The sequence below is a fragment of the Panthera leo genome, chromosome D3, assembly GCF_018350215.1.
Source record: "Panthera leo isolate Ple1 chromosome D3, P.leo_Ple1_pat1.1, whole genome shotgun sequence".
NCBI lineage: Eukaryota > Metazoa > Chordata > Mammalia > Carnivora > Felidae > Panthera > Panthera leo.
In genome coordinates, this window is record NC_056690.1 from 35480744 (window position 1) to 35496684 (window position 15941).

Consider the following 15941-nt stretch of genomic DNA (forward strand, 5'->3'; position numbering starts at 1 on the left):
ACACACATCCCTGGCTGAGAGGAGAAGATCAATGGGAAAGATCGGAGAAGGGCTAAGCTCTCCATGCATCTCTCACTGACAGGGAGATTGTGTGTACATGCAGAGGAAATCTGAGAGGGTTCATATCCTCTACATATCATTAGTTGACTGCACACAAGCACAGCAAGACCTAGGTGAGCCCAACAAAAAGTAAATGCCAGGACAGATTTCAAAAATGCCCTAACACTGAATGCACTCCCCAACACAGGCAAGTCTGCCTGTAGAAGGTGGAAATCTGACTGGCTCATGGTGTTTGAGTACAACTCCTGACCAATCAATGGCTGCTGACTAATTTATACAGACACAGGGGTACCTCTGTGGAAGCAAGACTAAAATATAAAAAGAAAAAAAATGGATACCAGTGGTTGTGACAAATACTGCAAACTCCTAACATTTTCCTCAAAAAAAACCAAAAACAAACAAAAAAAAACAAACCCCAAAAAACAAAACAAACCAAACAAACAAAAAACCAACTTAGCAACAATTACAAGGTTCCGGTGGGAAATAATGAGCACCCACAACTGTAGAACTGCTACAGTATATGACCTAAATTGTCCAGTTTTCAATAAAAATTAAGACATACAAAAAAGCAAGGAAAAAGTATTCAAGAGAAATTTCTCTGAGTAAGCCCATATACTAGATTTGAAAGTTATTATAAAGAAAGAAATAAAACAATGTTTAAAAATTTTAAGTATGACAATAATGACTTATCAAATAATACCAGTAAGGAAAAATCACAGAAAGAGCCAAATGGAAATAATGGATTTGAAAAGCAAAGTAACAGGGCGCCTAGGTGGCTCAGTCAGTTAAGTGTCCCCGACTTCAGCTCAGGTCATGATCTCTCGGTTTGGAGTTCACACCCTGCTTCGGGCTCTGTGCTTACAGCACAGAGCCTGGAGCCTGCTTCAGATTCTCTGTCTTGTTCTCTCTCTCTCCCCCTCCCCCACTCACATGCTCACAAAAAAAATGAAAGGCAAAATAACTACAAATATATTAGATACGTTCAACAGCAGATGTGAGATGGCAAAAATACACACACACACACACACACACACATATATATATATATAGAAAATCAGTAAATTAAATATTACAAATTTCATGAAAACCTTAAATCTACAGATCCAAGAAACTCAACAAACTCCAAAAAGGATAAACACAAGGGAAAATCCTAAGCACGTGACAAAGAGAGAGAAGCAGTGAAAAAAATTCATTGTGACAAAGGTACAAAACAATTAATAGCTGACTTCTTATCAGAAAGTTAAAGCAAGAAAGTAGTAGAGTGACATTCAATCTACTAAAAGAAAAAAAAGTCAAGAAATCTATATCCAACAACACTGCCCTTTGAAAATAAAGCAAGCAAACAGTCAACAAAAACCACATATTATATAATTCCATTTGTATGAAACATCCAGAATAGGCAATTCTATAGAGACAGAAAGGACTGGTGGCTGCCTAGGGCTGTGGGAGTTGGGGACAGAATGAGAAATGACTACTGATGGGTACATAATGTTTCTCTTTTGAATGAAAATGTTCTAAAATCAATAGTGGAGATGACTGCACAACTCTGTAAATATACTAAAAACTACTGAATTATATACACTTTAAATACGGTATGTGAATTATATTTCAACAATATTGTTTTTAAAATATGGAGAATCAAGATATTCCTCGATCAATGAAGACTTAAAGAATCATGGCTGAAGATCTTACAGTAAATGCTAAAATTCTTAGTTAAGAACATGACAACCAAACAGTAACTTGAGTCTATAAAAAGAAGAAATTAAGACTGACAAAACTGGCAAATTTATAGGTAAAAAAGAATTGTATGAATATGTATTTCTCCTCTTATTTTTTTCAAAGATAAAATTGTATAAAATTATAATAGTCTGTTATTGGATTGGTAACATGTTGATGAATCCATGTATAGATACATAGATACACGAAAAAAGTGGAGGAAATGGAGCTATACAGAAACAAAGTTGCTATATTTTACTGAATTAAGTCACTATTAATTTATAATACTTAGATGCACAGTATAAACAACAAATCAGCATCTTAAGATTACAATTTAAGAAACGCAGTTTAAAAAATAATAAATTTAAATAGTATATTAAAAAATATTTAAAATTAGGGGTGCCTGGGTGGCTCAGTTGGTTAAGTGTCCAACTTCTGCTGATATTATGATCTCATGGTTCGTGGGTTTGAGCCCCACATCGAGCTCTGTGCTGATAGCTCGGAGCCTAAAGCCTGCTTCAGATTCTGTGTCTCCCTCTCTTGCTCTCTGCCCCTCCCCCACTTGAGTTCTGTCTCCTTCTCTCTCAAAAGTAAATATTAAAAAAAAACTTAAAAAGGGAGCACAGAAGGGAGAAAAACAAAAAAAAATATGAAACATAAGAACACAGAACAAAATGGAAGATATAAGTCTAACCCTATAAATAATTATGTTAAATGTAAATGGAGTAATCACTTTAATCAAAAGGCAAAGATTGCCAGGGCAATCAGGTACGAAAAAAAAAAATCAAAGTACCCATACTGGAAAAGAAGTACAATTATCTTCATATGGAGTTGACATGATTCCACATGTAGAAAATCTTAAGGAATCCATAAACTTTTAGAACCAATAAATGAGTTCAGTAAGATCATGGAATAGAAAATCCCTACATACAAATCATTTATATTTATATATACTAGCAATGAAAAATCCAAAATGAAATTAACTACAATAGCATCCCAAAGAATAAAACACTAATAATTTAGCAAGAAGAGCTCAAGATTTGTACACTAAAAACTACAAAGTATTGCTGATGGAAACTGAAGATTTAAATAAACAGAGAGATATTCTCTAGTGATAAACTGGAAGACATACTGTTAGGATGTCAATACTATCCAAATGGATCTACTCAATAAAATCCCCATAAAAATCCCAGCAGGCTTTTTTGTAGAAAATTTCATAAAATTTAGATGGAAATGCAAAGTACCTTAAACAGTCAAATGGTTTTTGAAAAGAATAAAGTCTGGAAACTTTAAATTCCTGATTTTGAAAGCAGATTTGGGGTTGCCTGGGGATGGTGTGGGAATAGGGACTGAATGCAATGGGCATGACGCTCTTTTAGCAATGATGTAAATGGTGTAAACTGGATTGTGATGATGGCTGCACAACTCTATAAATTTACTAAAAATCACTGGATCATACACTAAATGAGTGAAATTTAGGGTATATAAATTATACCTCAATAAAGCTATTAAAAACAGTATTTGTATACAATGTTCATCACAGCTCTATTCTTGTTTGCCAAAAACTGGAACCATTTCAGATGTTCTTCAACAACAACAAAAAAAGACTAAGGGGGAAGAAAAGACATAAAAAGGAAAAACAAAACAAAACAAAACACCAAAAAGAAAAATTAAAAAATAATGTGTAATGGGGCGCCTGGGTAGCTCAGTCGGTTAAGCGTCCGACTCTTGATTTCAGCTCAGGTCATGATCTCACGGTTTGTCAGATCAAGCCCCACATCAGGCTCTGCAATACAGTGCAGAGCCGGCTTGGGATTCTCTCTCTGCTCCTCTCCTACTGATGCATGTGCACACGTGCTCTCTCTCAAAATTAATAAATAAGCTTAAAAAAAGAGATACTGTGTAAAATTTACAGAAGAGACTAAGAACAGTGAGACCAGTTAGGAGACAATTGCAGAAGTCTAAATGAAGGTTCTGAGAGCCTAAATTAAATAGGAGTGAAGAAGGATAGATGTTAAAAGACAATCACAGGTCGTTGCCAATCACTAACAATAAACAACAAAAACTATTAACATTTACTGAGCATATATTATGTAACAAGCATTGCATTAGGCACCATACTGATGCCATTTCATTGTCACAGCAATTCTATAAAGTAGTCTTGTCTTCCAATACAGAGAGATACACTGAGGCTAGAAAAGTCATATAAATTTATCCAAGGCTAAAGACAAGGAAAATGGAACTGCTACTGTGTATGTGTTTTGATACTGGGGGTCAGGAAGTGGAGAAAGAAATGCCAAATGACTGTGATGTCTTGGATTTTTTTTTCACCCCCTCTCAATGATTATTTCGTAAGTAACTATGCCATATTAGTAAATGTGTTATCTCAGGGAATGAAAAACAATCTTATCCCAGGAATCCAATTTAATTTTAAAGGAATTAGATAAATGGTTTGGATTTAACTGGCATCCAACTGTTTTTATTTTATGGGTAATTACTAAAATTACCAATGGGGAGTTTTTCCCAGTTCCAAAAGAGTCAACCCATCTTTAAGATAATCATATACCTTTCTTCCATATGGTTTTTTCTACCATATTGCTGTCACTGTCAGAATTTTCACTCTGAACTGGTTTTGTGAACCCAGATTTGGGCATCTTATAGCTGTTCAGCTAGCTTCTTCTTTTGTCAGTCTTCTCATCCTGGATCTGTAAAGAATGGACATAGGAGGGTTATTTGTATACATCTGCAGTAAAAACCTACTTAAAGGTATACACCACAGTTAATGTAATTTGTTATTCTCTGTCTTTGTAAGTCCTAGCCTAAAGTAAGGTTTCATTTAAGAATTTGAGCTTCTAAAGTTCTCTTGTTTAAGTCCATTCAATTTGTCACTGAAAAGAAGAAAAGAGAACTACTTTTATATTTTTTTCCACCTTCTCTAGACTAATACCTAATCTCCAGTTTTCCAGGTAACCACAAGCAGCAGTAGTGAAAGCAGTGGCAAAGGGTTTGTCATTTCAGCCTGTCTCTAAAGGTAGAAAGTTCTAACAGATTCTCTGGTAGTTCTGTATTGGTCTGGAATTTATTTCTGAAGACCCAACCAAGAATTGGATAGGTCTGGTTGGCAATTTTACCATTTTAGATTAACTTAAATGTATGAAACCGTTCCAAGTTAAAATTCTTGGAAATGTTTATTTTCCTTCACGGAACTCCCAGACATCTCTAGACAGTCACTTTATCAATCTATTCATTGACTGAATTCCTACCATACTGTAATTATGTCATATATCACTTTCTTTCTAACTCGTTCAGTTTTCTGTCTCCTGCTCTGCAATAGGTCAAGGACCCTGATAGAAGCCTAAGCTTACATTTTAGACCCCTCCAAAAAAATTCCAAGCAGGGAGTTTTAAATATAAAAAGGGAAGTCATGGCACCTGAGTGGCTCAGTTGGTTAAGCGTTCGACTCCGGCTCAGGTCACGATCTCACGGTTCATGAGTTCGAGCCCCGCATCAGGCTCTGTGCTAACAGCTCAGAGCCTAAAGCCTGCTTTGGATTCTGTGTCTCCCTCTCTCTCTGCCCCTCCCTGCTCATACTCTGACTCTGTCTCTCAAAAATAAAGATTAGAAAAAATTAAAAAAAAAAAAAAGGGAAGTCATGAGACTAGACCAGCACTGCCATCTGATGACCTACGAGCTACATGTGGCTGCTGAAAGTTAAATTAACTAAAATTAAAGTAACTACTGTACAATACAGATACATTCCTATTATCACAGAGAGCTCTACTGTATACTACTGAGCTAAACTGAGGTTGCTGGCCAACAGAAGCAAGACTTGGACCACAACAATAAACAGAACAGACCAGTGTAATTTTTAGTTTTCATGCTATTAAATTTCCTACAGATGAATATTATAGGTCTAAGTAAAGCTACATTCTAGCATCTAAGTGAATTATTAAACAGAGGATTAGTAAGATCTTCTGTGTTCTTCGAATTGTTCTATTGGTGATTTAAAATATTTGATTTCAATAGAAACAAAACCCAAAGTCACCTAAATGAACTGAGTTAGCTTGTAAATTATCAAAATTAGATTAAATTAATCCAAACATAGCCAAATCAGACTACATTCCAACAGAAAAAAACTGCCAGAGTTCAAATAGTTCAAATCTTTTATAGAGGGGGAAATAAACTTGAATAAGGAAACTTTTTTGATACTACACACCAGGCAGAGTTTACCTTGGGATCATGCAACTGTTTCAACTGATACCATATAAACAGAATCACTTAAACATAGCACTGTCCTCAAAACTAGCCCTGTGTAAAGCTTACAGTTAAAATTAGGAGTCATATATAAACAGAAGAATTCTGACTCAAAAGCAAAATGGATCTACATAATATCACCAGGCATTAGTCTAGGTGAGATTTATAAAGATAAAGCACTTTGTAGATCAAGCAAAGCACATTATTGGTGAATGAAGGAGTGTCATGAATATTTTTTTAAGAATATTTCAGATAGAAGGGCACCTGAGTGGCTCAGCTGGTTAATAAGCATCTGACTCTTTATTTTGGCTTAAGTCATGATCTCACAGTTCATGGGATCGGGCCCTGTGTCGGGCTCTGCGCTGACAGCATGGAGTCTGCTTGGGATTGTCTCTTTCCCTCTCTGCCCATCTCCTGCTCTTTCTCACTCTTCAAAATAAACAACTATTTTAAAAAACCATACACAGCAATAAAATATATTAATAGACTATATGTTACGAAAAGCTTACATTATCTTTCAATAACCTTATTTGGAAAACTTCAGAATAAAAACCAAAATTAGATTCTAAAAATATTACTTCAATCAACTAATATTAAGCATTTAATACATGGTTCTGTGACCTCAATATATAATATAAAGCCAGATCAACCAATACAATTATACACAGGATAATCAAAATCACACTAGGTAAATTAAAATGGAATATTTTAAAATATAAAAATAACCCAATAGAACCAGTAAAAGAAAAACTGAAGAATGAAAAACAGAAGGCACAAACAAAACAATGATAGACCTAATCCAAACATACCAATAATGATATGAAATGCAGATGGACTAAACACACCAATTTAAAAAAACTGTCAGATTGTATACCTGAAACTACTGTAACACTGCATGCGTTAACTATGCTGGAAATAAAGATACAAACAAACAAATAGGAAAACTGAAAAAGAAAAAAACAGACCATCAAACAGGGGGAAAATGACCATACTATGAGCTGTTAACAAGAAATTCATTCATATGTAATTCTATAGGTAGGTTAAAAAGTAAAAGAATGGAAAAAGATATGCCATGCAAACACTAATCAAAGGAACACTGGGAGTAACTACATTAATATCAGACAAAACAGTTCTCAAAGAACTTTACTTATTACACACTGATAAAAGGATCAGCTCACTAAATGTATATGCAATTACAACAGACCTTCAAACTACAGGTAGCAAAAATTGATAAAACTGACAGGAGAAATAGACAAATTCATAATTATAGTTGTAGGCTTCAACTACTCTCAGTAAGACAGAAAATCAACAAGCATATATAAAAGAACTGAAAAACGCCATCAATTCAAATCAACTGGATCTAACTGACATTTGTATGAATATACATTCTTTTCAAGGGCACACGGAATTTTACTGACAGGCCATGTCATGAGTCAAAAACAAACATTAATAAATTTAAAGTAATTAAAATCATATAAATGTTGTTTTCACATTATGAAGAAATTAAACCAGAATCAAATATAGAAAGATAACAGGAATATATCCAAATTTAAAAATAAAGAAGAATCAGTAAGACTGAAAACTGGTTCTTTAAAAATAAATACATAAAAAAATTTTAAAAATTTGCCAGCTCTGGTAAGACAAATTAGATATAAGAGAGAAGACCTACCAAAATCAGCAATAAAAGGAGAGCATCCCTACAGATCCTACAAACACATGAAGGGGTAATAAGGGAATATTATCAACAACTTTACACAAATAAATTCAACAAATTAAGTGAAACAAACTTCTTGAAAGGCACAAACTACCACAGCTCACTGAAGGAAGCAATCTCAGTGGCTCAATATTTATTAAAGAAATTGATTTCATATTTAAAAACAAAGAAGACTCTAAGCCCAGGTGACTTCAGTGGTGAATTTCACAGAACATGTAAAGAAGAAATAATGCTAATTCTACATACCCTCTCCTGAAGAATTAAAGAAGCAGGAACATATTTTATAAGGCAGGTCATCAATATCTTGGTACAAAAGTCAGAGTAAGTCTTTTATAAGAAAACTACAGATCCATATAATATCTCATGATCATATGCCAAAAAAAAATCCTCAATAAAAATACTAGCAAATTAAACCCAACTATATATAAAAAGGACAATCCATCATGACCAACTGGGATTTATCCTAGTAATTCAAAGTCAGCTTAATGTGTGAGAATCAATCTGTGCAATTCACCGTATTAACAGACTAAAAGCCAACTGATAGTCTCAACAGATAGAAAAAGCATTCGATAAAACTTCATACTCATCAATGGCAAACAACTCCCAGTAATAGAACAGAACTCGAATGCTTTGTCTCCTAAGATCAACAGGGAGGAAAGAATGTGCGCTCTCATCACACCTCATTATCTTTCCCCCACTGGCTTTACTGAGATATAACTGACAAAAACTATATTTAAGGTGTACAATGTGGTAATTTGATATATATACTGTGAAATGATTACCACAACCAAGCTAATTAAAACATCTATCATGACACCTAATTTTATCTGTGTGTGTGTTGTAAGAACACTTAAGATCTGTATTCTTGGTAAATTTCAAGTATACATTATTATGAACTAGTCACCATGCTATACATCTCCCCATTTCCCCCAGTCCTCAGCTCCTAGCAACCACCATTCTACTCTCTGTTTCCATGAGTTCATTTTTAGATTACACATATAAGTGAGATCATACAATATCTATCCGTGTCTGGCTTATGTCACTTAGCATAATGTCCTTTAAGTTTATCCATGTTGACACAAATGGGAGGATTTCCTTTTTTTAATGATTGAATAATATTCCATTGTAAATATGAAGATTGCATCTTCTTTACCCATTTATCCATCAACAGACACTAAGGTTGATTCTATACTTGGCTATCGTGACTAATGCTGCAACACACACATCGGACTACAGATACCACTTTGAGACACTGATTTCATTTCCTTTAGATATATACCTAAAAGTGGGATTGCTGGATCAGACAGCAGTTCTATTTTTAATTTTCTGAGGAACCTCCATGCTGTTTTCCATAGTGGCTGCACCAATTTACATTCCCAAGAGTGTACAAGGGACCTTTTCCACCATACTGTCACCAACACTTGCTATCTCTTGCTTTTTTGTTAACAGCCATCCTAACAGGTGTGAGGTGAGATCTCATCATGGCTTTGATGTGCAGTTCCCTAATGATTAGTGATGTTGAGCACCTTTACATATACTTGGCCATTCGTAGGTCTTCTTTGGAAAAATGTTCAGGTCCTTTGCCCATTTTTAAATTGAGTTTGTTAGCTACTGAGTTGTAGGAGTTCCTTATATATTTTGGATATTATTCCCTTACCAGATGTATGGCTTGCATGTATTTTCTCCCATTCTACAGGCTGCCTTTTCATTGCTACCTTTGCTGTGCAAAAGGCTTTTAGTTTGATGTAGTCCTACTTGATGATTAAAAAAAAAACCAAAAAAGCTCCTGGAGTGCTTATCAAAATACAGATTTAGTAGGTTTGAAATGGAGCCAGGAATTTGTACTTTTAACAAGTATCCCAGTGGTTCTTCATCATTAGGAAAGTTAAAAAACCAACTTAAATTAGTATTTGAACTGATATTATAAAAAAATCTCATTAGAAAATGATTCGCTCCGTTTAAGACAGGAGATTTCTCAATCATATTAAACCATATATATACATGACATGCATGCATGCAGATGTGTGAAGTACCATCTTCATTTAAAAATTCACTACATCAGGCAGCCTGAGAGTCTCATTACAAAATTTTAACTGTCATTTCCTTTTTTCACAGGATAACTCTTCATGAGAGTATTTTAACTTACAAGATTGATCCTAAAGAGCATTCAAACACTGGTATCATATGTATTTTGTTCTACTGATTATTACTTATGCCATAAATGCTCCATAGCTTTCTTTTCTTTGATCTGTTTCCATTTTTCTGGGAAGTATGGGCAGCAACTATTAGTTTCTTCTCATCTTTAACACTGGCTTCTCTGGAAGTTTACTTTTCTCTCCCATTCTAGATAGAAAATTTATTGCTTTGTCAGTTACTGCCCTCTGTAGATTTTTTTTTTTTTTTTTAAAGAGAGCAACTATGTGTACACATGAATGGGAGAGAGGGGCAGAGGGAGAACCTTAAGTAGGTTCCACACGAAGCACAACCCTGGAATCATGACCTAAACCAAAATCAAGAGTCAGAAGCTTAACTGACTGAGCCACCCAAGTGCCCCTAGATTTTTCAGTTTAAAATAGTCGTAATGGAAGCTTGCAAACCACAGTTTATATTCTTTTAGATTATAAGTAGGAAATGACCTAAGTTTTACATAATCCTTTACATTTAAGTAGAACTTTAAACAGTATTTTCCAAACTGGATTTTTCAAAGCCTCCTTCACTGGGATCTCTAAAACCTGCTTTTGATGCTGGGGTGGGAGTAGGGATCACATAACTGGAAGAAAACTATTGTATTTTAAATCTCTTGACATATGTAAGGTGATAAAAAAAAGATCCTACCATCCATCCACCTTACCTAATCCTTCTTCCTAGTAGAAAAAGTATTCTATAAGCAAACTTTCTTGGATTATATGTGCATTTGCTTTAGCAAAAGGAATCTGACCAACTCATTTTTGGGGACACAATGCACAATTCATTTTGGGGGGGACACATGCATACATATCTAAAACATCCAGTTATTGGAAATTTTCAAAACTTGCTGACAAAAATGAGTATCACTACCCAAAATGTAAAGTTTAACCAAGCAACTGTAACTAATTTAATAAGTAGCAACGTGAGTAAACTAATGCTAAGTTATAATTTAATAACAAGAACAGCAGATTGAAACAACACAGCTAACTCCAGACAAGAACAGTGATACATACAAGCATTCTCCTTTTTTTTTTTTTTTTTTTTTAATTTAAATCCAAGCTAGTTAACATATAGTGTAATAATGGTTTCAGGAGAATATAGTGATTCATTACTTACATGTAACACTCAACAAGTGCCCTGCTTAATGCCCATTACCCATTTAGTCTATCCCCCCACCCAATGACCCCTCCAGCAACTTTCAGTTTGTTCTCTGTATTTAAGATGGATAACCACCCTTCTTGAAAGTGGAGGTAACTGCAGTGATGCCAAGTCTTGCTGGACAGATGTCTTAGTATAACAAAACTGATTCTTCAGGAAATATTAGTAAGTTGCTCTTTTTTATGACTTACTCTTCATCCTAAGGCTAATAATTTGGAGAAAACTTTATCTTCCTATCACAGGATACAAAATCGCTCATAGGAAGAGGCCAAACTTTGTGGAGAAAATGCTTTGAAAAAGTAATCAAGAAGGAACTAAACCTTGGGACCAATCTGTAGGGAAAAGCTATTCAACATGACAACAGAAGGGAGGGTTAAGGAAAAAATTCAAGAAGACAAGACTCTGGTAGACTATATGCAAGAAAGGGACAAGAGGAAAAAACACCTCCAGTTGGCAGTATGGCTAGAAGAGAACTTTGGAGACAGGAGTAGATAACAGAATTTGTAAAGTTGTTATGCTATGGACATAAAGATTACATAAAGTGTGAGTGCAGCTGCTCTGGAAAACAGTGTGGAGGTTCCTCAAAGAATTAAAAATAGATCTACCCTATGACCCAGCAATAGCACTGCTAGCAATTTACCCAAAGGATACAGGAGTGCTGATGCATAGGGGAACTTGTACCCCAATGTTTATAGCAGCACTCTCAACAATAGCCAAATTATGGAAAGAGCCTAAATGTCCATCAACTGATGAATGGATAAAGAAATTGTGGTTTATATATATAATGGAATACTACTTGGCAATGAGAAAGACTGAAATCTGGCCTTTTGTAGCAACGTGGATGGAACTGGAGAGTGTTATGCTAAGTGAAATAAGTCATACAGAGAAAGACAGATACCATATGGTTTCACTCTTATGTGGATCCTGAGAAACTTAACAGAAGACCATGGGGGAGGGGAAGGAAAAAAATAAAAAGGTTAGAGAGGGAGGGAGCCAAAACATAAGAGACTCTTAAAAACTGAGAACAAACTGAGGGTTGGGGGGGGGTGGGTGATGGGTATTGAGGAGGGCAACAGTTGGGATGAGCACTGGGTGTTGTATGGAAACCAATGTGACAATAAATTTCATATTTAAAAAAATAAATAAAATAAAATGCAAAAAAAAAAGAAGAAAAAAAAAAAAAAAAGAAAATCTCCAGAAGTGTTCCTCCAAAGAACTCAAGAATCAAAGAAAATTCTGTACTTTGAGATCAATTCATAGTTTTTTAGCATTCAGTGAGCACTGGACCCTTGAAATCAATGGTTTAAACATTTTTTTTTTTTTCTGCTAGTAACTGTATCTTCCAACTAGAAGTCTGACTTAAAAATCTTTCATAGGGGTTTCATAAAACACCAGAGGGTATCAAAGTCTGTCAGCAAATCTTTCCCAATTATCAGATATGCTTAATTTTACTACTACAGCTCCATTACCTACTTGGCAATTAGTTTTCATCCTTAAAGAGTACACTTTTACCAAGGTATGGGTGGCAGGAAGAAGGGAAGCATTCCTCTAAGTGGGGTAAGATAAGCAGAAGTATTAAAAAGAAAAAAAAAAAGTCAGGGGGAAAAAACACTCAAGAGAAAATAAACAGAACAAAGTACTGAAACCAAAACTTAGTAATGGATGAACACAAACTACACAGATTAAAAGTTAACTGAAATCTAAACACAGATGCAACAAGCTGACATTTTATAAAATGGTTTCTTTCCCTCATTTCAACCCTGCTTAAAATGACTTTTAAATTAAAGACAATCAAATGTGTTGGCATTTGTTTTTAGCTTTGATGAGATGCTCTTTGATTCACATTACTGCTTCTAGAACATTTCAATTTACTCAAAATATGCTGTTCTTTTAGGCTCATGCCACCCGGTAATTCAAACTTGCCTGACTACCAGAATGCTTTTTTTTTTTTTTTTTTTAAAGATACAGATGCCTAGCTTTATCTTTAGAACTACTGAATCAGAATATCTTAGAGGGGAGATAAATACCACTTTATAAAAAGCTTCCTTTAGTGGCTGCAAGGGGCTAGGGAAAGAGGGAAACAGGGAGTGACTGCTTAATTGGTATATGGTTTATTTTTGGGTAATTAAAAATGCTCTAGAGTTAGATAATCGTGATGGTTGTACAACATTGTGAATATACCTAAAACTATTGAATTGTACACTTTAAAATGGTTAACATGGTGAATTATATGTGGTCCCTGGTGGTATAAGTTGAAGCCACCATACAGTTGAGCCTCGAACAACATGGGTTTGAACTGCGCAGGTCCACTTACATGCAGATGTTTTCAATAGATGTATAGTATATATATAGTACATATAGCATTAGGTATCTCCTGTATGCATAAAATATGTAGATACTAATATATTTTACCATTTACTACCATAAATGGTAGTAACTGTGCATGGTTTGAACTGTGCAGGTCCACTTATATGCAGATTTAAAAAAATATATGTATATATACACACACTATATATATATAGTATTAGATATCTCCTATATGCATAAAATATGCAGATACTAGTAAATTTTACCATTTACTACCATTTGCAGTCAAGAAAAATGAAAACAAATGTAAAGATATAGTATTTAATACCTACATAAAATGAACTGTAGCACATATATCTTTTACGAGTGTAATAATTTCACAGCCACATCCTGTTGCTACCACAGTGGGCTCATGCTGCAAGTATCCACTTAAAATGCTGTGTCACACTAACCATCTATATATGAATTGCACATTGCAGTAAAAAATGCTCTCGCGGTTCTATTAGTTGTTACATTTTTAAGCAGTTAAAAGTGATGTGTGGATTTTCAACTGTGCATGGAGTCAGCACCCTTAGCCTCTGCATGTTGTTCAAGAGCCAAGTGATGATGTATTCTGGAAATGAACACTTGAGTAAATGCACAGTGAATGGTAGGAGCCATGGTTCTCACTGCTGGAGTGGGAGATTGCAGAAAGGCAAGTAAGGAGAAGAATGGAATGTGGTAATGAATTATTGTTTGAGAGAATGTGAACTCATGTTTAGTTTAATGTAGACACAGATGGTTTCCTACAGTAGTATTTATAGATATGCATATGGAGAATTAGTTTACACACACAGATTTCCTTCTCATGTCAGCTAGCAAGCCCAGAAGCAACAACAAACACTCCAGTAGCAATGAGAACACCTAACACTAAGAGCTTGGTTACTAGTACCTTACTCCAATAAAAGAAACCAGGGCTTAGAAAAAAAGCTGACTCTGAGGCTGAGATAGTAAATATACAAGATGAGTTTGGAGACTCTTACATTGCTATGAAAAAGTGCTCACAATTGCAAAAAGTGTACATAAATACATAAACTGAACAATGGGAATGTGTCAAAAGGATACAGGTGTCAACTGAAAGAGGTCCCAACTGGCAAAGTCAGAACACTTTCAGCAACAGAAAAAATAAGTAAAGTAGTCCTGGGTTATAACCCAAGGTATAAACATCTGTGTCCATCCTGATATAAGTGACTGAACAAATTAAAAAATGGGAGAGAACACACAAATTTGCCACAAAGAATTCCAGGTAGTTTATACAGATATTCTGTTCTCAAGTGTGGGCCGCACAGAGTGACTTCCTACCAAAGAATATGGTACAAAAAGAGGGAAAAAAGAGTAACTTGAAAAATGAAATACTATCTCAGCAAAGTGATCAAAGTTAGCATCAACAGTGAGAAGTCATGTTGATAGTATGTATCCTTGATGAGATAGAATGAAAATGGCATTTTACCTCTGTGATCTTCCTTCCAAAAACACATAACCCTAGTCTAATCACAAGAAAAACATAAGACAAATTCTAATAGTGGGGCACCCTACAAAAATGCCTGACCAGTACTCCTTAAAATGGCCAAGAGCATGAAAACAAGGGAAGTCTGAGACCACCACAGCCAACAGGAGCTTAAGACAACATGATGTTTAAATGTAATGTGGCATCCTGGATGGGATTCTTGGAACAGAAAAATGACATGAGGTAAAAAAAATATATAGAAATGTGAATAAAGTATGGATTTTAGTTAATAATTATTAATGTCAATAACAGCATTATTGGTGTATCAATTATGACAACTCTACCATGGTAGGTAATGTAAAACACTAATAATAGAGAAAAATGGTGTGAGGTATATACACAAGATTATATAGGAACCCTGTGCTGTCTTTGTAATTTTACTGTAAATCTAAAACTATTCTGAAGTATTAAAAAAAAAAAAAAGTTCCCCAGGTATTTTAACGGTGTGGGAGTCATTAAACAATATTCTCTCTACCCTTTTCACTGCAAGCACCTACATACCTCCCAGTCACTTCACCTCATATTGAGTTTTATCACTTACAGCCTTAATCTTTACCTCATATCCCTCCGCCATCATGGTTTTCTTCAAAGTTCATGTCTATACCCCATCTCCTACTCTGATCCCTTAGATCTTGGACTCCTCACTATCAAAAACTTTTTCACCCCACTTTAGCCACTATTTCTCCATTTTTTTCTCTTCAGAATTTTGTTAGTATCCTTCGCAATTTTTCTACTGTGGTATTTTTTCTATTGTTTGGTAAAAGAAGAAAAATGATGCTGTCATTTTTGTTGCGCGCGCACACACACACACACACATATACACACACACACACACACACAGACACATCTCAGAGATGTTATGGGTTTGGTTCCAGACTACTGCAATAAAGTGAAAATCATAATGAAATGAGTTTTTGGTTTTCCAGTGCACGTGAAAGTTATGTTTACACTATACTGTGGCCTATTAAGTTTAAAAAAATGGATATACCTTAACTAGAA

At 34.9% G+C, this 15941-nt stretch overlaps 1 protein-coding gene across 1 annotated transcript in view; it reads right to left on the reverse strand.

Annotated features, from left to right (window-relative positions):
• The window catches only part of ANKRD12 (ankyrin repeat domain 12), a 127223-nt gene that overhangs the window by 88142 nt on the left and 23140 nt on the right, over nt 1-15941 (reverse strand). The window contains 2 exon segments of the mRNA XM_042910151.1: nt 4343-4360; nt 4362-4481. Of these exon segments, the coding sequence (XP_042766085.1) occupies nt 4343-4360; nt 4362-4430 (87 nt within the window). The 5' untranslated portion in view covers nt 4431-4481.